General features: G+C 36.2%; 4 protein-coding genes across 5 annotated transcripts in view; 1 reads left to right on the plus strand and 3 right to left on the minus strand.

The window, feature by feature from the left end:
- Window positions 1-1,432: 1,432 nt before the first annotated feature.
- On the minus strand, window positions 1,433-5,226 carry cryba2b (crystallin, beta A2b). Of its 2 annotated transcripts, XM_057336340.1 has the most exons (5): window positions 5,154-5,226; window positions 4,819-4,999; window positions 3,463-3,604; window positions 3,164-3,306; window positions 1,433-1,916 (listed from the first exon to the last, which is right to left on the minus strand). In XM_057336340.1, the coding sequence occupies exons 2-5, from the start codon at window positions 4,977-4,979 to the stop codon at window positions 1,769-1,771; spliced, it is 594 nt and encodes a 197-aa protein (XP_057192323.1). In that variant the 5' UTR covers window positions 4,980-4,999; window positions 5,154-5,226; the 3' UTR covers window positions 1,433-1,768. The 2 variants fall into 2 exon arrangements, with proteins under 2 accessions (XP_057192323.1, XP_057192324.1); XM_057336341.1 differs by lacking the exon at window positions 5,154-5,226 and having other exon boundaries at window positions 4,819-5,035.
- Window positions 5,227-9,851: 4,625 nt separating this feature from the next.
- umps (uridine monophosphate synthetase) lies at window positions 9,852-13,512 on the minus strand. Its single transcript, XM_057336225.1, has 6 exons — window positions 13,290-13,512; window positions 12,994-13,147; window positions 11,797-12,459; window positions 11,531-11,706; window positions 11,184-11,298; window positions 9,852-11,060 (listed from the first exon to the last, which is right to left on the minus strand). The coding sequence occupies exons 1-6, from the start codon at window positions 13,437-13,439 to the stop codon at window positions 10,873-10,875; spliced, it is 1,446 nt and encodes a 481-aa protein (XP_057192208.1). The 5' UTR covers window positions 13,440-13,512; the 3' UTR covers window positions 9,852-10,872.
- Window positions 13,513-14,236: 724 nt separating this feature from the next.
- Window positions 14,237-16,140, plus strand: si:dkey-69o16.5 (Alpha-aspartyl dipeptidase-like). The gene is made up of 9 exons (XM_057336438.1): window positions 14,237-14,378; window positions 14,492-14,605; window positions 14,776-14,864; window positions 14,962-15,036; window positions 15,185-15,264; window positions 15,354-15,527; window positions 15,709-15,768; window positions 15,844-15,926; window positions 16,019-16,140. The coding sequence occupies exons 2-9, from the start codon at window positions 14,511-14,513 to the stop codon at window positions 16,083-16,085; spliced, it is 723 nt and encodes a 240-aa protein (XP_057192421.1). The 5' UTR covers window positions 14,237-14,378; window positions 14,492-14,510; the 3' UTR covers window positions 16,086-16,140.
- Window positions 16,141-16,366: 226 nt separating this feature from the next.
- itgav (integrin, alpha V) overlaps window positions 16,367-24,726 on the minus strand; it is a 53,975-nt gene continuing 45,615 nt past the window's right edge. The window contains exons 19-30 of the mRNA XM_057335863.1: window positions 22,556-22,623; window positions 22,307-22,454; window positions 21,874-21,966; window positions 21,672-21,751; window positions 21,115-21,195; window positions 20,752-20,857; window positions 20,492-20,650; window positions 19,692-19,802; window positions 18,357-18,470; window positions 18,177-18,284; window positions 17,918-18,040; window positions 16,367-17,831 (exon numbers count right to left, since the gene is read on the minus strand). Coding sequence (XP_057191846.1) covers window positions 17,733-17,831; window positions 17,918-18,040; window positions 18,177-18,284; window positions 18,357-18,470; window positions 19,692-19,802; window positions 20,492-20,650; window positions 20,752-20,857; window positions 21,115-21,195; window positions 21,672-21,751; window positions 21,874-21,966; window positions 22,307-22,454; window positions 22,556-22,623 — 1,290 coding nt within the window. The 3' untranslated portion in view covers window positions 16,367-17,732. The remainder of the gene's footprint in view (window positions 17,832-17,917; window positions 18,041-18,176; window positions 18,285-18,356; window positions 18,471-19,691; window positions 19,803-20,491; window positions 20,651-20,751; window positions 20,858-21,114; window positions 21,196-21,671; window positions 21,752-21,873; window positions 21,967-22,306; window positions 22,455-22,555; window positions 22,624-24,726) is intronic.

Consider the following 24,726-nt stretch of genomic DNA (forward strand, 5'->3'; position numbering starts at 1 on the left):
TCGAGAAACAAATCTCTGGTATTATTGTTCTACCCTATTTGAGTTTGATTTGCAGCCATACACTTGCACACTTCCTCTCTACTTTTGCAACCTTTTTAGTCTTAACTCTGGGAGTTATGAATTGCGCTCTTAAAATAGGTTACTTTTTACTGTACCCAGAGTGTCAACTAATTTGGGGAAAACTGCTTTTTCTTATTATGCACCCTGGTCATGGAATAATTTGCAAGAAGATTTAGTTAACTACATTGATATCTATCAATGAATTCAAGAAAATTGTAAGGAATGTGGTAAAGCAGACATGTGATTGTTTCCTTTAGAAAGATTTGTGTGTGATTAAGGGGTGCTGCATAACTTGTATTTTTATGTATTTTAATGTTTGTAATCTTAAACTGAGTATGGCTGCTACCTTGGCCAGTTCTCTCTTGTAAAAGAGATCATTGATCTCAATGGGACTTCCTGGAAAAATAAAGGTAAAATTAAAAATTAAAATATGCAAGTGAAGCAAACACAATAGATCTGAAATGTCTTCGTTCTGGTGATGAAATTTAACGTCGTCCACATTTATACCGTAAATCGCTATTAAATCTAAAGTATGATTACGAAGGTGAGTGGGTCCTGACAAGGAGGAAGTGCAGCATTCAGTGCAACATTTCTTCATTTGAATTAGTCATAGCGGTAAATGATCAAAGCTTAGCTTCATAATACGAGCAAAATAATTTAAAATGATAAACTTATTTTATAAAATATTAATAATATATTATATATGCATACACACACACACACACACACACACACAAACACACACATGCACACACACACACACACACAATTATTTTCAGTTTTTCAGAAATTACTATTTACAGTATAGGTAGCTTATGTGTTTAGGTCAAATTGTCATGTTTTGTTTCATACTGTGAAGTTGAACTAATCGCAATATTTCTCCCATTTCCAATTAAAAATTCAAATTAAAATATTGTTTCTTTTTGCATGCATTTGCAGAAAATGAAAACTGGAGAAACAGGTCAAAATAACAGAAAATATGTTCTGTATTTTCTCAGACCTCAAATACTGCAAAAAAATAAGTTCATATTCACTTTTAACAATACAGCAGTAATATTTGTACATGTATTTAGGAAAATCTCAAAAATAATTTTTATGAGAAAACCTCCGATTTTAAACACAGTTTTCATGTGCCTTGTCATGCTGTCAGTCTTTCACATTGCTGTTGGATGACTTTATGTCACTCCTGAGGTTATATTTTGTTGAATTTCAAGACGCAGTGGACAAAAACCTGGCCACAATAGCTCCATCTAGAAAGGCTGATTAAATGAAAATTTGGAGTGGTCTCTTAATTTTTTTCCACGGATATGATATGAAATGCTACTACCACAACCAGTTTAAACATAAGCCATGCTCTTGTTTATTAGAAATATATACAGTGTTACACTATTATGTGTGCTCGAAAATATTGAGAAGCAAAATTGGCTAGTGTTCAACTGGAACTAAAGGACCATTTGTAAAGAACAAAAATTTGCATAATTACATTTAGGGAATCCTGCTCCAAAATGACTGAATCAGACAATTTGACCAGTTTTAAGTGTTACAACAAAATTACTTTTTAGCAGAATTGGCATTTAAGCAAGGATGGCGTTATATTTAAATAAGCAAGGAATTTCCAAAAGCAGTCTTAACCGTAGTTTAAATAATGTCTTTATTGCCTATTGTTATGACACGGCACAACATGGAGGGTTCGTAATGGAGAATGGTCTTATTGCTGAATTCTGCGCATAGACTGGATCTGATTGGTGTGTGCCTGGGTGCCGTATTCATTGTAGCATCTGTACTCCCCTTGGCGTCTCTCTCTCTCAAAGATGTACTGATATCCTCGGTAACCGGGAAACTGATAGCCAACCCACCTGCCAGAGAAAAGGCAAATCTCATTTATTGCAAAGCACACAAATAAGACAGGGTTCAGGGAGATGATATAGTATGCAAGTGATGCATTATTTGTCACCGAGTTCTAGAAAAGAGATAAAGGGATAGTTCACTCAAAACTAAATTTGGCTACACTTTATTTTACAGTGCCCGTGTACATTTAAGTACTGAGTAATACAAATTAACTACATAGGGTTAGGGTTAGGATTGGGTTTTGTTCAGGGTTAGTTACATGTAATTATGCATAATTTATAGTGAATACTATAGTAAATACATGTACCATGTGTAACAAGGGCACTGTAAAAGTGTTACCCATGCATCATTTACCCATCCTCATTTCATTCCAAATCTGTATGACTTTGTTTCTTCTGCAGAACACAAAAGAAGATATTTTGAAAATGTTGGGAAACTAAACAATATTGGACCCACTGACTTCCACTGTATGGACACAAAACCTCAGAGACATTACTCAAAATATCTTCTTTTGTGTTCCACATAAAAAGTAATATAGGGTTTAAACAATATGTTGGTAAATACATTTTATTAACTAGTCCTTTAATACAGTGGCCAAAAATGATGTCCATATAGGTTCAAGTAAAACATCAAGATGTTGGGAGTAGGCTATATAAAATGGAGAAAACACTAAACTTGGTTATGATATTTATTTCACAAAATTATTTGGCAAACTACAGTGTGTCAGGTCAAATGTTTTATTCTAATATGAAAAAAATAATAGAAAAAAGCACACAGTAAATTAGCATCTAAGCATCTATGAACTATTATTCAGTTATATATCTATATATAATTAACATATCCTGTATTAAAATACAGTGATATATCATTAAAATTTTGTTGATCCTCTGTCATTTTGATGGGAACAATCCTTTCCTGAGACTCAATAAGCTTGAGTTATGAATTATGTGTAATGTTTTGCCAAGTCCCCAAAGCAGTATAGTTTATATGTGTCAAGCACAACTGCACAACATGCATGCAAAATAATAACCTTTAACAATATACTGTATTTGAAAAAGGGGCAAGATGTTGATTGTCGTAGACATTACTTTTGGCCATTCCTACGTATGTTTTTGAAGACATACTGAAAACCTTTAGTGGTTCATGCATAGCATTTAAAAACATGTTTTATATTCCATGGTGACAACTGTGAAAAAAAATTGTGTGTCTGACTAATATTCTGATATTATTAGTGTGTGATGGACAGATGACTTACGATCCAGAGTTGACTTTAATCGAGGGAACTTCCTTGCTGCACCAGCCCATGGCTTGAAGGGAGGGATAGTCATCACACATCTCAAATTTACGTCCCATGAAGTCTTCACATTCATAGAGGGTTATCTTACTGTCACTGTGGTTCTGTCGTGGAAAGTGTTTTTATTCAGAGGGAACACTGTCTATTAAGTAACAATAACATGTTGTTTCAACAATGAGATGTTGACAGAGCTGATAGAGTTAAGGCTTGGACTGCAAGCAAGCTTAAAATTATGTTCTTTTGCATTTATATAAACTTACAGCACATTTAATAGGTCTGAAAGAAAGCATATGCTCTGTTCTGTAACTGCTGTTGCCACTCCAGGTCTGGTAACAGGGATAGTCGCCCTTCTCCAGGATAAACTGCTGGCCCTGGAACTCGGGGTATTCATACCCCACCCAGCTGAGAGAGAGAAACAGTCATAGTCAACACAAACCAGGAAGTAACAGCATTTTACACGGCAATGATCTCTGCCGATCAGGATACAAAAGCCAAAGCAAACATGATGTGTGCTGAATGGAGCTGCTGTTTTTCTTTTATCAGGTCATCTGTCACCACAGACAGCTAGAACACAGCAGGCAGCTGCCAAACACACCGGCTAACTGCTGTCTGTCTGCCTGTCTGTTTCTCACTCTCTTTACGTATGCATTCTTTGGAAATCTGAATTTTCAACCGCTTATTCTAAATTAGATTTATTTTATTCCAATTTGTAGAATATAGTGAAATTCAGGCATTTGGGTGTAGTTAGTTGGAAATGTTTTTTAAAATTGTGGTTTATGATATATTGTAGTGTTTTTGTTGACCATTTTAATCTATGTAAAATGTGTTTTTATAATATTACTTTCATATCAGAGAACAAAACAAAAGGGAATGCTTCATAAAATGTCTACTAAATATGAACATAGATATGGAGGAACACAGTCAGAAATTGAAATTAAATGAGTTAAATAATATCTCTTGCATAATTTACCCACCCTCATGTCATTCCAAACCTGTATGTTTTTTTCGTTTGGAAGAAATATTTTGAGAAATGTCTCAGTGGTTTTGTGTCCATACAATGGAAGTCAAAGGGGCAAAACATATATTTTTTTCCCAGAAGAAAGTCATACAGATTTGTAATGACATGAGGATGAGTAAATGTTGAAAGAATATTCTTTTTTTTATCCCTTTAAATCAGTGGTTCTCAAACTGGGGGCCCCCAATATGGATCCAGGGGGGCCACAGATTTTGTGGCATTTTATGAAATATAGAAATTTATCATAGATTTTATGCAATCAAACATCATAAAAATGACACCATCATCCAAAAGAATTGAGGTTCCAGCATTGTATAACTGAATGTTTTTGGTTTAATTAAAATTCTAAGTTTAAGATTATACGTCTTTATATGGGGGGCCGCAAAGCGATGCACTTAACACAAAGGGGGCCTTACAACGAAAAAGTTTGAGAACCACTGCTTTAAATACAATCGGTTTCATCTGTACATACATCCTAAATAACTTGACAGATATTTTACCATATCAATATATTTATTAAAAAAATAAATCTCATCTCATATACGTCATATATCCCCTTCGTTTTACCTTTTTCCATAAAAAATCCAGACGTTACACTTACGGTCCATTCTCCACCTTAATGGAGCGAATCTTTCTGAAGTCTCTGTCCAGAATGTTCTGACATTCAAATGTGAACTCACAACTCTTGCCCTGGAAATACTCCTCCTCGAAAACAGTGATCCTAAACTTTCCCCTCTGCTCCAGCTGCTGCTGTGGGTTCATGGTTGATGCCGGTCACCGTGCTTTATATTAGAAAAAGTTAGGAGCCCATCAAATTCCAAAGTAGATTAAATGGAAAATCTGTTTGTGGACCGTTTTAACAAAGCCAATATTTATTTATTTCTTTCATTCTTTCCTTATTCCTTAATTTTTTTACTTTGAGAGTTAGATACTCACGTACTGAGGTGGGACAGATGCAGTATAATCAATGTGGTGGCCGAGCTCTTGTTCAGTGTTTTTATAGCGCAGGGCCCCTCATTTAGTGCAGAATGCGCACCAGGCCTGCTCACTCAGCAACAGCCTACAGAAAAACCCCATTAGCCCTTTTGCTATTGTAGAGCCTAGCGTGGGCCATTGTGGAGGTCTTAGACCCTCTGACTCATCAAAGCTCCACTCTCTGTCCCCATGCTGTTCACAATAGTGAAGCTTTCACATGAGACTTTGATCGGATAGAGCAGATAATAGCAGAATTGTTGGAGATTAAATTGAGCAGTGGTGTCACACTCTGGTGACTGGCTGTGGATGCTTATGGGCAGAACTGGTTGTTTGTGGCCCACAGAAGGACTCTGTCGTTTGCAATATGTCAAAAATCTGTCTTGTTTTTTTTTTGCATCTGTATTTTTTGTATTGAGAGAATTTGATCAATTGATGAATTATAACCAACACATGATCCAAACTACACTTCATATAGTTATTATGACAAATGAATATACTTTACTACAGTGCACACAGTTACATAAAGCCAGGGCCCAATCCATTATATTACTGGCCTCTAAATATAGAACAGAATAAGGAAAAAATATATCTATAGTTTTAATTTCAAGTCATATTAGTCACATTTATGTATTGCAGGCCATATTTTTGTCTATGTGTTTGTCACTCCATCTCCTCCCCACCCCCATCTCATTCTCTCCCTTGCTTTTTTGTCTTTGTTTATTTGTTGTGTATGGTTACATCATATATGCACCCTAAAAACCCTAAAATAATTGCTGTTGTTCAGATCACAAATAACAATTATATGGTTTTACTACACACAATAAGAATAACTGTAAATAACATTTCAATCAGTTAAACATTTAAGATTAAATTAACATATTCTGATTAACAGTATTATGCATTTATTATACGTTATTCACCACAGTACAAAATAATTGTATATAGAATGATAGAATATGTAAAGAAACCCCGAAATGATTAATTACAACGTATTTGTTTACAGTTGAGTGATCATCAGCCTTCTTGATGACATCTAGTGGTGTGATGTTTTATTGCAGTTTCTAGCACACGCTTTCATTTGGTCTTTGTCCTTGCAGCATTCATTTTATCATTCATTTGTTTGCTACAGCTCTGCAGTATACAATCCCTATAAAACTTTGTAATAAGCTAAGGCGGAAAACATGCATGTATGTGCAGGCTCATGTGATTATTCTAACCTGTTATGTGTTGTTTGCATGAGAACAGGTGCTGCTGTGACACAGAACACACAGCTGTTGTCCTGTAATCCTGATTTGACAGATCTGAATTCAGCCTCATTTTTCTAGGAAATATATATAATTTACATCCCTTCTAAAAACCCTGCAAAATTCTTTGTCTCAAGTTATATCTCATTAATGAAATAATGAGATTACATATATTGTTATAGATTATTAGGCTGTATAAATCAATTTAGACAATTACATTTTAAAGGTGATAGCTGTTATTTATATAACTAAATGTAACAAGTTTACATAACTATTAAAATACTTTCAACAATTAAAACAAATCTTCTTTGTATTGTGCACAAAATCGAAATATTCACAATATTAATATGTTTAATGTTTAGTATTATTTCTGTAAGATCTCAAATGTGATAATATTAAAATGGACAGAAGCTGATAACTCACCAGTTGAAGCTTGGGGCTGGTACAACCCAGGCATCCAGTGGATAGAGATTTTCAATTGTGCTCATGATCATACTTGTAAATGCATGAATTTCAATGTTTTTGCTTGGAGAGTCATATTCACAAAAAAGGTGCTTCAAAAGGTTCTTTGATGCCATAGAAGAACCTTTTGGTTCCATAAAGAACCTTTAACATCCGAAGAACCTTTCTGCTTCACAAAAGGTTCTTTGTGGCGAAAAAAAGGTCTTTTTATATTTCAGATAGGTCAGATTATAAAAAAGTAAGAAAGACATGGTTCTTTAAAAAACCTTTCACTGAATGGTTCTTTGTGAAACCAAAAATGGTTCTTCTATGGCATCGCTGCGAAGAGCCTTTCAAGCATTTTTATTTTTACGAGTGTTGGATCCACAATTCACAAGTCATGCTTTACAGAGAGATGTTGTAAACGTTTTGATGCACTATGAATCAATCCAGAATCACATTACGATTTAAAATGTATTATTAAATGTAATAATATTTTTTAATGTTACATTTTTTATTTGTGTTCTTTCATTTATAGACTCCAGCCCCCATGGAACATGCAGAGGACAATTGGGTGGATTTGGATAATGGAAGGGTGTTTTATCAGTTTACAATCTTTTCTCTGCATCACTGTCAGTTATATGATGTTGTGTGTGTGTTTGCGTAACTGTCGTGCTTATTTTAAATGCAAATCAGTCCTTTGCATATCAGAAAACATGCTTCTGAATTACTTCAAGAGTGCTGTCGTATCATTATATAAACATTATTTGAAATATTGCATATTTAAACTCTGAAATGTTTCAAAATGTTTATTGTTGCAAAGTTTTGTAAAACTCATTTTGGTGAGCATTTTGTTTTTCTGATTGCCATAGATTTCACTTAGCAGTTTACAAACAGGTGTGAAGGTGCTTGGAAACGGGCACGTTATCTGAATAGTTATTGAATAGACCTGGTATCCTGGTTAACGTTTTCTTCAGAGCACCATGGAAACTACTAATCCTTCTAAGGGCAAATGTGAACAGGTCCAGACAGTGAAGGTGACATCTGCTCAGATAATTTCCTTTATACACAGAAACCAAGCTGTTCTGCAGACCACAGCCATACATATATTTCCATCTAATCTACTGCCAAAGGCAAAGAACAACCATCATTTGCATTTGCAACAGCAACCCTTTTAACTGCCACATAGCCAGTGTGGTGGGTAGCTGTTTGACAAGCTTAATGGACTAATCTTGACATAGCCTATTCATTCAAAAATTGCATTGTTTAATTATTGTTGTATCAGATCCTATTCAGAAATATACTCAATTACTTAAACAAATATGAATATTTTTCTAAGAATATGTATTTTTCTAATAATAGTGTTTCATGCTAATTTAAAATTTTGTCTGTAAAAACTGATCAGACTTCATATAAATTAAATATGTATTCTGAACTTTCAAAGGTGCCTCCATTATGAGAAGTTCCATTCTAAATTGCATTATAAAAGTGTATAGACAGCTATATTTACACAAGAATAAATAAACTATAGGAAGTTACTGGAGATATTCTCATCACATTTAACACAATTATACTGTTATATGAAATGACATTATTAATTTTCACAAAGTCTGCACGATCCTGGTTTTAAATGTTCAACCTTTACAGTATAGGATATTACAAGGCTAAGAGGTTAAATCCGTAAGAAATAATTTATTACAGAGAATAAACACGTTTGTTTTCTATTTGCTTCGAATTTGTCAAAATGGTTTACAGCATAATTATAAACGAAATGAAACTGCAGTTGTTGCTCTCGTGTCTCAGGTTTTGCCGAAGCGTGTCTGCATCTGCGTAACGCGAGCCGAACGAACAAAACCTTTTCATCTTCAGGTATTGTGCGTGTGGCTCAACGTGAGACAAGTACAGAAAACACACAATGGATTCATCGTTGATTCCTCTTACTTTTCTGATGGTGACTCGTCCTTTTCCCTTGAATACACTAAACCAATGAAAAGAACAAATCATATAAACAGTTTTTATAGAACCTTTTAAAGTAGCCTATTCAAATACGTGATGAGCACCACTTTTAGCATAACCTAACTTTTATTAACAAACATAATTGATCACTGCAGTTCGTGCACATGTATATAGGCTACCGTATGAAAATTACATTTCAAACTATTTCAATGATATAGAATAATTACGCAATTGAAGTCATTAGGCTATAGCCTATAGGCTACTTTAACTAAAACCTCTTCGACTGAGCAGGCAACAGAAAAACTTACCTCTCTCATCAGGCTCGTAAGATGCTGTACAATATAGTTAATGCAGAGACCTGAGGCCTTGCTGGACTTTATAGCGAGGCGCACACAGATAAACGCATTGATCTGTGTTGTCTTTAGTGAAACTCTGCTCTGGACACCTGTCACAGGGCGCTTTCCTCTCATCCAATATTGACACTGGGAGTCAAATGGGAGGGCCAGAGTACATTACTTCTCTCGTCAATCATGTAGCTCTGTGCAAACCCAGTTAAAATACATCGAGACATCTGGAGCGGATGGATGGGCGCATGAGGTCAGGACAGGAGGACATGTAAAGATGCAAGCTTGAATTAGAGAAATACAGTTTTGCAAGATAACGTATTTACTTAAGTAATTGTGTGTTACGAAAGCTACGCTATAGCAATTGAAGCGTTGCTATTTATTTGAGTGCGTGGGCAGTTTAAAAAAAAAGAAGATTTAATGTTTTAAATTCATTTTTTTAGTTTAATTGCCAGTTAATAATCGCTAAACATGGAATTTGTAAAGCTCACCCCAAGATTCTGTCATCACTTAACCTACTCAAATTTATGCTGTTTACTTGTTTCATACGATTTTTTGCATGGAACACAAAGCAGAATGACCGAGAGGACCGAAAACATCAGTCTCCTAAAAACAAATTGCCAAAGAAAAAAACCCGCCAACACTCTCCAAAATGTCGTGCAAAATTTTAACTACGCTACATGAACGAAATGATTTCTATTTGAGTGATCATCAATCCCTTTAGATCGCTGTTGATGATACGCATGAAAATGGAAAGGCCTTTAATATGCAAAAACCAACACACATAAAGCAGCTGGTGTGCATCTGCCCCCTGCTGGTCTTTTTAGATTGTTTGTGCATTTGGCAGACGCTTTTATCCAAAGCACTTACTTTGCAATTGCATTGTTCTATACATTTTGATTCCGAGTATGTACAATCCCTGGGATCGAACCCATGACTCTGGCGTTGCTAGCACCATGCTCTAACCACTGAGCTGTATGTAACCACTTTCTCAAGCTGTCCATTTTAGAAAGTACATTTCTATTTAAACACGGTCTTGGGATACAATACATTCACTTTATACATGCTGTATAATTTACATTCATGTATTCTCAATGGAGCTAGTATAACATTTTTAATATAAAAAAAATGTAAAAAGAAAACCTGCCAAAACAAGGTATTGGTTTGGCCAACAAATACAGTAAAAAGTATTAAATGGTGTTAAAAAACTCTTGAAATTAAAAAGTTTATATCATAACACAGATGAATTGACAATGCAATTTCAGTGTAATATTGTATAACACAAATCATGCTAACACTATTTAAGCAGGTTTGTTGTTTGAAACAACAACAAAAACATATCTAGAACAAAATAACCATTTGTATAATTGGATTTTTAACTCAAAATTTTTAACTCAAAAACTGAGATCACCACTGTGAGATAACCCTGCCTTGGTCTCCCCCTTTATTTAATACACAAAAATAATACTGTAAATATCTTCTGTCCTGTATTGAAGCATTTAAAATACAATATTATCAAAACCATTCACTTTTGATTGAAATCTAACATTTAATTGTTTAACATTTATATTTTAGTGAACCTAACATGGGGGAAGTATCAACAGTAACTATATTATAATACTATAACTGATACAGAATAAAATTGAAGGGAATGATCAAGCTATAAATCTAACAGGCCAGACATGACTCCGCAATTCAGGAGAGCTTCATCAGCTGGCCTGTGAGTCTTTTCAGATATGCTTCCCAGCCTGCCTTTCTGTATTCTTCAGCAGGTTTGAGACGATCTGGGCTTGCAAGAATACCTCGTCCCACAATTATGATGTCAGATCCTTTACAGCAAATCACATCTTCTGGACTTGAATACTGCTGTCCAAGTCCATCCCCTAAAAAGAAAAACAAACAAAAATATGCACAGGTAGAATAAACAGTAGAATAACTCTTTGGTATCGAGACTTCTTATTTTGCCATTAAGCCATTGCCAACACTATGTAAATAACAGAATGTACCTCCTGTTTGCATTTGCACTCCTGGCGTCATGTGTACAAAACCAGGCTTTTCACTGATCTTTGATCCACTTATAAACCCAAACACAAAGTCAGAATGGTCCTCAGCCATCTTCACCTAAAAAGCATTTCAAACAACTTAAATAAGTGGCTTAATCAAACTTCAAGAAAGACGTTTCTAAAGAACTGAACTATAAATAATACATTAGTACAATGCACACTAATACAAAAAACTGTTCAACAAAGAAAGTCCTGTATCAAATTCTAACATTTTAAAAACACAGTAAAACTGTATTATTGAAAGTGAGAATTTACTGTCTAAATCTATTTCTTTAAAGACAAATGTGTACCACTGCTTGAGTGTAATCTCCTGTTGCTAGGGAACCTTGTGAGCTCATCTGAGCAATGAGCAAACAGCCGTGACCCAGAGGCTTGCCAACTGGACAGAGACCCTGCAGAACACCCGGACCTGGCAAAGCATGGGCATTGATGATGCGAGCCCATGATGAGATCTGGTAAAGACCACCTTTAAACCACACACAAAACTATTAAATTAACATTACGTGCAGACATTAAATTTGTATAACATATTAAACAGTTAATTGTCACTTCAAACCTTCATATTGATGCTTAACCGTGTTCCCAATGTCTGCAAACTTGCGATCCTCAAAAATCAGGAAGTTGTGCTTTATAGCCAACTCTTTAAGTTTGCTGGCAACATCTGAAGTAAAATCCTCCAAGATGTCTACATGAGTCTTCAACACACAAATCAGTGGACCCAACATCACTGCAATCTCCAGCAACTCTATAGAACTAGTCACATCTGCAGACACACACAGATTGGTCTTCTTTTCCTCCATGATCTTCAACAGCTGAGAAGCAAGTGGATGAGTGTTGGGCAAGCCAGCACGAGCCCCATAGCTGAGCATCTTGGGGCTCTTGATGGCAACTGAGGAGCCATTGTCCTTGTAAGTGTTATTTTCTTCAACAAACCTCTGTACATCCTGAGAAGCGGCCAAGTCAATTCGTCCAGCTTTTACCAATACTTCCAAGAGTTTGGAGACAGAAATGACTGAATGCAGAGTTATGCCTTTATCAGCTAGCATCGAACTACCCCCCTGTTCTCGGTCCAGTAAGACGACTGCATCAGTGATCTTCAGCCCTTCATTTTCGAGCACCTCAGCGGTTTCTAGAACACTGCTTCCACTGGTCACAACATCCTCCACTATTAAACATTTCTGTCCAGGGTGGATGCGTCCCTCGATAAGACGCTGTGTTCCTAAGAAATATAAAATATACTGTATTGTTTTAAGTGTTGCACAGTGCAAGTCACACCAGAAACTGACCACTGAATTGGACCATGTCAATACTAATCACTGATCGATAAAGTGGCTAAATAAGTTAAGCCACTTTATTGAATGGGCTAAGGCCCATTCAAATTTAGGCAAATTTACTCCATTTACCTTTTAACAACTTCCTGGTCTTATTGTGCAAGTTATTCCAAACAGCACCAATCCCTATTTATGTTTGCAAACCCTTCTCTTTAACCCACTTTTCACATGGTGTGTTAATCAACGAGTAGTTGTCCATTAGGAATTGATTTATCATTGATTATCTTGTTTTACTCAGAAAGACTTTTGACTATTGACAAAAAATGCCTGTGAACATAATTTCACAGGGTACGTTTAACAAACAGGCATTCATACAATTACTTGTGTGTCCAAATACTTTTTTGGGTGATTGTATGCATGTACAAAATATTTAGAGGTAGACCTAAAACCCATTTATATTTATATTACAAATATGTATATACCGTAGTCTTTGACCTCCTTTCGCCGGATAAGCATGGGATATTCTTTAGTGGAGCAGATGATTGTGGCCAAAGGAAGAGCTGTGTAGGGAACGCCACACACACAATCAAACTTCACTCCTGCGTCCTCTGCACGCTTATGAAGAAGGTGTGCCACCTGTTTATCAAAAACATTATGGCATATACATTTTAGATAAATAAACACGTTTTTTTGCTTTGCCGAACTTATCATTTTCGGCATAATAGAACTTCAATTGGAATGTCAGAATTTGCACAAACAGAGCACGTGTTTAACTTACCTGGTTCATCAACGCCGGGTAGGACACTATTACTCTAAGATCAAAGTATATTGGCGAAATTAGTCCACTTTTCAGTTTAAATGTTCCAAATTTTACGGCGTGGATGTTTTGCAGTTTCAAGATTAAACTTTCAATGCTGGCGTCATTCATTTTGAAGTGAAAGTTCGCCTTGCGCTCGTGTACAGTGAGAAATGATCAGAGAGAAGTTTCTCTCCGAGCTTAAAAGTAAGACACGTGACAGTTCTTGTGGACACGTGGTATAGCTGAAGAAATAAAATTATTTTTAAGTGTCATTAGTTATTTAGAGGTACAATAAAAACGTTATAAATATTACAAAAAAATCAAACATTATTTGGTTAAAGGCTGAAAGAATTTACATAAATGTAAAATAAATGTCTATAATAATGTGCCTTTTTAGGAGCGCTAGTGTATTCATAACTTTCGAAATGTAACTACTTTGTTTTAATAAATGAATATATACACAGTCATTTTGTTATCAACATCAATAATGATTAACATGACAATAAAAAAAGTAAATGCGCTAACACATAAACTCATACTCTGTGGTGTATTTCATCTTCATAAATGTAAAGTTACTGACTGTATGCCAATTATTAGAATTGCTATGTTAATTTAAAACTATTCTCTCTTCTTCGCGTAGTAGGAAAGCTATGAAAACTGCACTACTAATGCAAAATAATGGTTTCATTATAAGGATTAAGTTACAGCCTGTTGATTCTGGAAGGTGACACTTTTATTTTTATCCATTTATTATATATTGTGATGGATGTCTTTGTTTAATATTATTTATTTTGCTATATTGTTTTATTTTTGTATATGTTGTGTATCCCCTGTATATCTTTATGTTCAATACAAAAACACTAACACACTTTTATTTTGATGAGATTGCCACACATCGGTTTCACGTGGTGTAAAGGGTCCTTGAAGCTCACAAGCAGCATTTTTTACGTCTGCTGTCTGATTTTGTTATTTTGGCATTAAGGACCCCGTTATAACGTCCCTTTCTTATCACTGCCTGTAAAAGTCTGTAATCTATGCAATAATAAATGTGATATTGTCTGGCCAAAGGTAATGTATTTTTACGACCACACTGTTATAAAATGATCTGTTGTCAGCAAATTGTAGCGCTGGTCATGTGCTGAGTTCACTGTCTTCTGATCTAACGTTTCTTCTTTATTTAGGCAGCACACAGTAAGGATCATGAAAAGAAGACTTATGTTGGTATCAAACTCCACACTGTATGGTGGAGGATATCTGGAACACTGTCAGCAGCAGATCCAAGACTTCTTTGGAAAGTAAGTTATCATTACTGATAATAACGATAATACTAATAGAGTAATAATAGTTACAGTAACTTTTGGGATTTTTGTTTGTATAGTGACATCTGGAAAAGTACAAACTGCTCATCCATTAGATCTCAATTGTTTAATTTGCAGTGAACCCAATATAATTTTTTATTCACCAGGGAGGTAAAGAGGATTCTGTTTGTCCCGTATGCACTACATGATCGAGATGCCTATACCAAGACAGCCAGAAACAAGTTCAAAACATTGGGTTTGTTTTTAGGTTCATTGTAAGTCGTGTGTTAGGTGCTTTACTGCATGCTTTCCCTTATCCCTGCTCTGCTCTGCTTTTCTGAATGATCTTCAAGGCTATGAAGTGGAAAGCGTCGATGAGACATCAGACCCTGTGGAGGCTGTCAGAAAAGCTGAAGGGATATTCATTGGTATGGAAGGATTTCCCTTTGCTGAGAATGATTAAACCACACTGAACTCTTTCTTATACAATGAGATCAAAATAAGAGCATAAAAAGACTTACTGTACACATCCATAGGTTACAGTAATTGGCTGATGCCTATTTTTGTGTCTCTAAGGTGGAGGTAACACATTTCGCCTGCTGAAAGCCCTCTATGACAGCAAGCTTGTAACTGAGATTAAAAAGAGAGTTTTACAGGTGAGTGAACAAGTTTTTTTTTATCAAAATCTAAATAAAAATGCTATTTATTTATTAACCGTGATGTGTGTGTAAATATTTTCTCATAGGATGGAATACCATACATGGGATCTAGTGCAGGTACAAATGTGTCCACCATCAGCATCAACACTACTAATGACATGCCCATCGTCTATCCACCCACATTTGCTGCTATTGGTTTAGTGCCCTTCAACATTAATCCTCACTATTTGGATCCTAATGTCAACAGTAAACATATGGGGGTGCGTATAGCATATCATTCACAAAACAGCTTTATGCAATATTCTATAGATATTCAATAGGGCGTTATCTATTGTTTATTTTATCTATTGTTTAATGTATAATTCATTATGTTCGCCTTATATCCAGATTCAGCTGTATTCATATGCTGATTTTTGAAGGACTGATTTTTGCATTTTACAGGAAACACGTGAGCAGAGAATTATCCAGTATCACGAGGAACCGGATACACCATGTGTGCTGGTAGGACACACAGTAGAAAGTATCTAGTTTACTTGGGTTGTTTTCTAGTGTGGTTACTGTATTCTGTAATGACAGGGTCTCAGGGAAGGATGTATGCTCTTAGTAGAGGATAACAAAGCCACACTGCTTGGGTGCACCAAAGCTCGACTATTCCAGAGGTAATTTTGAGACCCCTGGTCATGCGGATATACAAACATAGAGATTATTAGAATACTGGCAAATTAACATCATTGTTGATTTTTTTTCTCAGAGGGCAGCAAACCACAGAGTATGAACCTGGCAGTGATCTCAGCTTCCTACTGACTGATGCACAATGAGCTGCTACATAATATACAATACACACAAACTTCATTTTTTACAATAAAAAATAATAAAACAAAATCATGTATTTTACGTTTGTTTTTTTATCAACCACACAAATTTTACAGTTGCAAAATATTGTGAGGTCCAGTTTATCATATATAAAATATATTGGTAATAAATACATTCTCTGGGAATTTATATTTCAAGTTTTGACTGAAAATGTCACATCCATAACACTGGAAATGGCCAAATGTAAAAGCACAAGTCACACTAATGAGACAGAAAATAAACAATAGACCAGTATATTTGTTTATTTGAATTATAGAAGCAACAACATTGGTGAACAAACTCAAGGAAAATGTAACTATAGGCAAAAATAAAATTTAGCGTGTGATCTATTTTTAAACAAATGGTTAAAATACATAATTTTGTTTATGTTCTATTGATTTTACAGACTTTTTTTCAACCAATAGTTTCTCAGAAAAACTATTTTTCTATCTGTGTAAAAAGCATTCTTTGACTGAATTACTACTGTTTACAAATTTTCATTTAGACAACATACTGATGGCAACCCAATGTGGGTAAATTCATTTGGGCAGCAGCATTGCTCTAATATAGCAAAATAAGTAATCCAGATTATGTTATTAATACGATGGGTTTTATATTGCAATATATGTGCAGTCGAAATTAAGATCAACAACTATGAATAGCCTTGAACAACAAATCAGTCAATAGAAAAAATAATTCTAATAAGGCCAGTCATGACTCATCCATATTCGAGATTTCCATATTCGTAAAATGTATTCTTTTCACTGAATGGCAGCATCAGATTTTAAATAGGTCTAGGAACATGGTTAAGATTTTGACCAAGAGAAATTTTACAAATAAACATGAACTAAAATATTACAAAGGTGCTCTGTCCATAATGGGTGGTTAAAAACAAACATGCTACAATTTTATTGCTTTATCGTGCAAAGAGGTCTTATACAAATGTAACTGAAAGAAACCCTGCTCTAATGCCTTTACAGTAGACAGACATAAAATATTTTCTCAAAAAATTACATCTTAAGCCCAAACAATAAATCCAGAGGAGTACAAAACCGCTGCCAACAGGCCAAAATAGCTGAAATTTGGCTGCACTAAAAAGTATTTCCCACAGAAGAACAAAAAAAGCCATCTAACAATCTACCACTCTTTTGTATATTGTTCCTCAAAATTAAATCTATTAAAAGTCATTTTTAAAATAATGATTTTCTAAAATCTCTTTTCCATTTGTTTTATTTCAAGTTCATTACTTTTATTAATATTTGTAAACACAGATTTTAAGTATATTAATATCTACACCCGACTGCTGAAATCAAAACCCCATCAAGACTCAGTGCAGTTAAACAACAGAAAAGGAAGGACACAGAGCTTTAGTCATACAACATCACCGCAGGTTATTCAATACTTGTGTGTACCATTCAAATGAATGAGTGGGCATGATCACTCTTAGATACCTGAAATTCTGACCTGCTAATGCAGATTAAAGTGTTCTAAGAGATGCATTGCATTCACATCAGCATCCGTACGAGTGCCATTAGTCAAGCCATTAAGAGTTTGGCATGCTCCTGGATGTGTGGCATCATTTTGTTGACACTGTGATGCACTACAAAAAGATCTCAGGCCTCTGTGTTTCTTTCTCCGTTCTCCTGAGGTTGGAGCTGCTCTTTTTCTATGCTGTCATCCTGGGGTGGCCGGACACGTTTAAAGAAGCCCAGCTGTGGAGAAGAGGTATGATTATGAAACTGACAGATAAAGTTGGGAGCAGAAACATCCAAAAGAAACAAGTGATACAGTTGTTTACCTTATACATGACAAAGATGAGCAACGCCAAGAGCAGCAGTCCAGCCAGTACAGCCAGAGCTACCACCCATCCAGGAACAGGCTGAGTAAGCTCAGAATTCACCCAGATCACCTTCAGAGAGGCCTGGAGAGGACAGACACTTGGTCATGATGGTCGGATGGACAATCTTAACAATATAACTGACTGACATCATGTTTTACACAGCAATAATTATTGTACTCAACAATAATTCATTATTACTTCGAGATTAAAAACTTACTGATGTTATGCTGGCTGCAAGATCAGACATTAAATTTTTATAAGGCATCTCTACAACGCTGAAGGAGGCGGATGATCGAACAGTGTAGGACTTGTTTTGATTTTCAGCCTGAAAAAAAAACTGTTATTATACTAGCACTAAAACTGGATTAAGAATTTTTCAAATGAAGGGCGTTTTTACCTTGAGAAACGTGCTCACGGCTAGTCTGGAGTATATAAATAAAATGGCACTCTGGCCTTTCTCAAGACGCCCAACCCAGCACTTAATCTCCTGACACTCCGCAGTCCCACAATCCTGTGCAGGTACACACAACCAGTTAGGCTCACACATTAATGCACACTGGTGTAAAGGACAAATCTGAACAGGTCTATTGATGCATAAACTTAAATTTTGTTTTAATACCACACACAGTATAAATAAAAATATAACAGAAAGAGAAAAGATCTTAAGAAATGTATACAGTGCCGCTCAAAAGTTTACACCCCCCTTGCAGAACATGGAAAAAGCTGAATTTTGAAAATGGTTTATTTTTAATTTAGTCCTGCCCTGAGCACGTTATTTCACGAAATAAATGTTAACAAAGAATAAGAGAATTTCTAAAAATAGCCCAGGGCAAAAGTTTACACGTCCCTGATTCTTAATACTGTATGATGTTACCTAAACAATCAATCACAGTTTTTATGTTTTGTCATAGTTGTTTAAGGGTTTCTTGTTTGTCATGAGTCATTCAACTGTCCTCTGATCTTCAGAAAAATCCTCCAGAATCTTTGCTTTTTCAGCATTTCTGGATATTTGACTCATATCCAGCAGTAATTGTATGATGTTAAGATTCATCTTTTCACATTGTGGACAACCAAGAGACTCATACACAACTATACAACAGATAATATTCAAATAACATTCAGTGATGCCAATGAGGGCAACACGATTCATTTAAAGTCATGCAAGTGTCAACCACTGAAGATGGTTTTGGTGTAAAAAAAAGTATATTTCATTTCCTGAGAAACATACAGTATGTGTAGCTTTATAGTTTCATAAAACATAAATAATAATGTATAAACAAAACAATAACAATTTACACCAGTTGTCATTTTCAGAGGTTTACACCCCCCTGACTTTAAATGAATCGTGTTGCTTTCATGGGCATCACTGAATGTTTCTATCTATTGTAATAGTTGTGTATGACACTCTTGATTGTCCTCAATGTGTAATGATGAATCAAAAAGATGAAAAAATGATTTTTTTTAAATTCTGTTATTATTCTCTGGTGTGAACTTTATGTTAACATCTCTTTCATGAAATAACTTGTTCAGGGCACGACTAAATTAAAAAGAAACCATAATTTTAAAAATTCCTCTTATTTTCCCCAAATTTTCAGCTTTTTCCAGATTCTGCAAGGGGTGTGTAAACTTTTGAGCAGCACTGCAATTCTAACAGCAATTTGTCAGAACGTGATTTCAAATCGTTGGTTGCTTTCAATTGTTGCCTTGCAACTTTTAGAAGGTGTGACTATACCAGAATCTCCAAGTGCTCCTCTCCTTGTTTGTCCTCCAGGTCTCGGCGTTGTCTTCCCTCTGCCCTGTCTCCACTGGCCGAAGTCTCATTTTTATCAGCTAACCTGGGATTCTAGGTAGATGCATACGTAAAAAGCATACTTTACATGAAATCCTTATATTATGAGTGGGAATGCTTTACAATTTTCAAACTATTTTCTAGCTTGAATATAAATTTGTGAACAAGCAAAGACAAAACGACTAACTAGCGTACTAACCAGCGACAACTCATTTGTCTGTCTGAATTGATAACCAAAAACCTGCGTGATCCGGCAAAATTCAAGAAAACCAGAAGTAGAAGTGCTGGGCTTTTTCGAACATTTCAGAGGATGGCAGAGGATTTTGTTTATGATGGCAAATAACAGGTTAGAACCCTTGTTATAGTGCTGTGGATGACTAACAGGCATTAAGCCCATTGCACATTGAGTCCGAAATTTGCGTCCAAAATTTCCACACGTTGTGTGGAACGACCTCACGCTGTGTCAATCACATTTACACACTGCCTCCGCTATTTTCGTCCGTCATAAAAAAATTCGGACCGGGTTCGATTTTCTGTGTTTTTCAAATCCGTCAAGCATTTTGAGTGGCCTTTTTTAACAATTCAGAGACACCGTACAAACGAGAGCCAAATACGAAAAAACGCATACGAAAATTGTGGACTGTATGCGCAAAGACCTTTAAAGTTAAAGTTGGTTGTCCGCTGCTTGTAGTTGCTTGTTTATGACAAATCTGTTACAATAAATAATATTGTAGGATACATACAGTTACATTAAGAGGGTTGATCTCCCTGTTTGAACTGCAATTCATGTTTCCATCCACTTCTAATTTGGTGATGTAGAGCAGAGATCCATTGTTGAATCTGTAGGGCCACTTCACATCCAAAATGGCCTTACTGAATGTACTGGGCCCTCTGTTCCTCAGCTAGGAAAAATAACATTTGAACCTCTGGTAAGAACTGTAGAAGTTTGATAGGGAAGATAATGTCTTTAATTAATTATGTGTTTAATGACTGTGTTTTCTACCTCATAAATGTGCTGAACAAGAGGTCCAATGTCATCCTCTAGAGCAGGTTTCTCTTTCGGCTGCCAGTTAGCGATGGGTAAGAAGACCTGCTCTGGTGCTGACACACTACAGACGCACAGAAAATATAAATAAACCACAAAGATTGTGAAGCGCTCTCAAATGTAAAGGGGACATATTATTATTATTAAATGTAAAAATTAACTGCACAATTAAATGAAATTACTAATTAATTCTTGTTATTAAAAGAAAAATAGGTTCTACACAGCATTTCCGGTTGGTTTAAAAAATGTCATAACTAAAAACGAGTTCATAAAATCTGTGTGATATGACTTTAATTGAAAGTAAGATGTCAAAACACATACCCTCGTAGTTCGACTCTGGCCAGCACAGCAAGCTCTGTCACCACAGACAGCAGATTACTGGTATTATTGAACTGATTTGAACTGTAAACAAAAGGAAATGTTTAACTCCCACAACTGACCAGAAGATGGCACCGTTGCATTAAAAACCTGAAGGGATTCCTCAAAACTCCATGTATAAAAGAGTTATCTTAAAAAAACATTATACATTATTAAGCATTATACATCATTAAGGTAAAGATGGGCATAGAAATGAGGATGTGAAGGAATATGCGTGAAAGGCAATGCAAAGCATAAAGTTGTCAATTAGAGAGAAAAAGTAAAAAAAAAACGCTACAAAAACACTGGCAGTCAACAGGGAACTGTGGCTTTAAAGCCGATGCTGTCCGATTTAAATAGAAAGACAGGAAACAGATCTATCTATTAAGAACATCTTGGCTTTTTCCTATTATGTACAAAGGAATGTTTTCCCTTTCATCCAAAACATTCTTAAATTAGCATTCTGAAGCAAATCTGGGTATAAATTGTATAATAGCAAGCAGTGTTAAATAACTTAATACCTTTGTATCTGCAAATCAAACTTGACCTGGGTGTCCTGTTCAGACAGCTGATGCACACTGAAGCGCAATCCTGCGATTATCTATGAAATATCACAATTTTACAGAAAAAATACAAAATACACCGTTACTGTAATAGACAAAACACAGTCTGCAATAATCAAATATTCAGTGCAAATATTTAGCGGAGAAAGAAGATGGTCACCTTGGTGCCTCCTTTCATTGGGTTGCCAAGATCACACACCACCAGCCTGGTCTGATTCTTTTTCTTGAAGGCACAAGACAGCCTGGACAATGTCTGAAATATATTAATAAAAAAATTGACAAGAAAAAACGACTTCAATGACCTATCTCTATAAAACTACACTACAAGAATGCTCCGGGTTCAACATCAGTGGTATGCAGTTGGTGACCACAAAATACCTTTAAGGGCTAAACAAACAATTTCTACTTGTACAAACTGAAGGAGTAGTCAAAATTATGTTTAGTGGTACATAACAGCATTCAACAGATTGTTAAACAGCTAAATTTATATTGAATTGTAACATTAACACCACGTTAAATAAAGCATCCCCACAGAAAGTCACAGAAGTGAGGATGGTGAACTTTATTAGATTTAAATAAGAACTAATGCTCACCTCACTGTTCCGCACCACTCCAATAAAATCTGCCTGAGATGGTAAAGTGACGATAAGGTCAGCCTCATATGCCCCTTCCCCTCCGTTCTCAGCTGTGACCTCCAGGGTCAGGGGGTTATCATCACCTATGTAGATCAGTTTCGGGTCACTGGAGAACAAAACAGCATCACACACACACACGTTAAACTATTCTTCCACACCGCAAGATAATACAGTGGAATTAAGGGCACTGATGGACCTATGACTCACCTCACAACAGCCAGTTTCAAGTCTGGCTTACAAATATTGTCCTCACCACAGTCCAAGAGTATGTGGGCCTGGAAAATCACAGAGAGTTAGAAAGTAGTCAGATTGTAATTCCGTGAAATACCACGACTCTCCCTTGACCTATGCAACTGTTTGTGATTACAGTTCTTAATAAATCACTTTGTGAATCAGAAAAATGTATTCACTATAGACCACTTCAGAAGACACTGGTCCAATGCTGCTCCAGAACTTCCTGTTTCAGTTTTTAACACTCATAAATGTTTGTACAAATATAACAATCATAACATTTATAACCAAATCACAATGCTAAACAAATATCTTTAAGATTTAATAATATATGTAAGTTTAAAAAATAAAAAGTGCTGCTGAACAAGTGTTTATAACTTGTCAAGTGGTCTATAAATTGGATCATTTACTAAAATATTGTAGTTTACAAGACTCTTTTAGACCTGTAGAAAAGACCATTTTGCAGTTGCCTTTGACCTGGTAACTCTAAGGGGTGGTTTCTCAGACAGTCCCAGACTACAAAGCATAGACGTAAGAAATACTAGACCGCGCATTGGCTGCTTTGGTCAGCTGCTGCGATACGTCAGCGGCGCCGCCATATTGGTTGTGGCAAGAGTAGCATGTAAACAAATGCAAGTAAACGGGGGAGCTGCGCTTTTTTGGCATTAACAGCACAACAACGTTTACATTTCTTAACATGTGTCAATGGTTTAGGATATACGTGCAGCACAAATACATTGTGTCTCTAGATACTTGAAATCTCAATATTTAGACATTTAGAAAAGTAACAGTCGATAACTGGAGCCGAAACATACCTGTACTCCACGTAAGTTGTAAAGTATTGAAATCGGTTGAGAAATTGTGTTTTATCCAGAAAAACAGCAGCACCGCCATTCACTTGCATGTGTTTGTAGTTGAAGGTTGCCACCCCTAATATGGTGGCGCCGTTGACGTACGATCCAGCAGCCATCGAGCGGTCTAGTTATTTCTTATGTCTATGCTACAAAGAACATCAGTAATGTTTTTTCTAAGGCAAGTTTATTAAAGAGATTTACAAGTCCTAATTTAACTAAGGCCTATTCCTGGTTTACGCTCCGAATTACGCTTGTTTAGACAAAGTCGGGCGGAGTACCAAAACAACCTTGTAGCCAATCAGCAGTAAGGTGTACAGTGCACAGGACAGACATTAGTCGAGCCGAGCGCTGACGAAAGCGAAAGTTGGGTGTAGGGGTAGGGCTGGGCGGAATGACGGAATATTCCGTTACCGCGGAATGAAATGTCAACAGTAAGAGATGTTTCTATTCCGTTATTCCGCGGAATGTAAATAAGTAGGCGTGGTTAACTCGGCGCTCTGCAAGTCGGGCGTGATGATGAAAAAAACATGTGAATTAATTCACCGATAACAAATCAAACATTCTTTTGACCTTCTTTCAGTCTGTAGTTTCGTGATCCACTCCAGTCCGGCGCTTTCTCTCTCACCCGCAGTGCTCGTGGTGCAGTGATCTGCGCGTGCATAGAATAAAGCTCATTCTCAGGTATTTCAGAAGACAGGTCGCTTTGTAAAGCTGTTAATAGTTTTAATAAAGTTTAACTTTAGGCGAGCCAAGGCGAAACTTGCGTTGTAACGCGCGATGATGCTCGCCACGTGAGCGCTGCCACTGGGAGACGCGTGTGGAGCTATGGTGTGGAGTCACCAGACAGATATGGCAAGCCGATGGTGTCAGAATTACGCCATAGATTTAACGCGTTTATATCCGAACGCCGTTTTTGACGGCGTTTTAAACAGTATTTGCGCCGCAAAATACGGCGTCGCGATTCCAAACGCCGTAAAAAACGCGCGAAAAGTCGTCCATAACGCCGTATTTAACGGCGTTCTAAGGCACTTGAAAGCGCCGCTTTTTGCGCCGCTGTCTGGCCATATGACGCGCGTAAAAAACGCCGTTTTGGTTGCACAGAGCGCGCGTCTTTTACGGCGTTTTGTGTGTTGTATAATGAGCCCCTCCCGCTGATTTCCGCAGCCAGTAAATTCGAACTGTTCTCACCCAATCACTGATGAACTGAGCCAGACCAGAGCAATTTACCACTGATCATTTTACAGGATTTTATTTTGTGCGCAGTGTTACCTTTGCTAATATTAAACAAACCAT

Source organism: Triplophysa rosa, linkage group LG6, assembly GCF_024868665.1.
Source record: "Triplophysa rosa linkage group LG6, Trosa_1v2, whole genome shotgun sequence".
Classification (NCBI taxonomy): Eukaryota; Metazoa; Chordata; class Actinopteri; order Cypriniformes; family Nemacheilidae; genus Triplophysa; species Triplophysa rosa.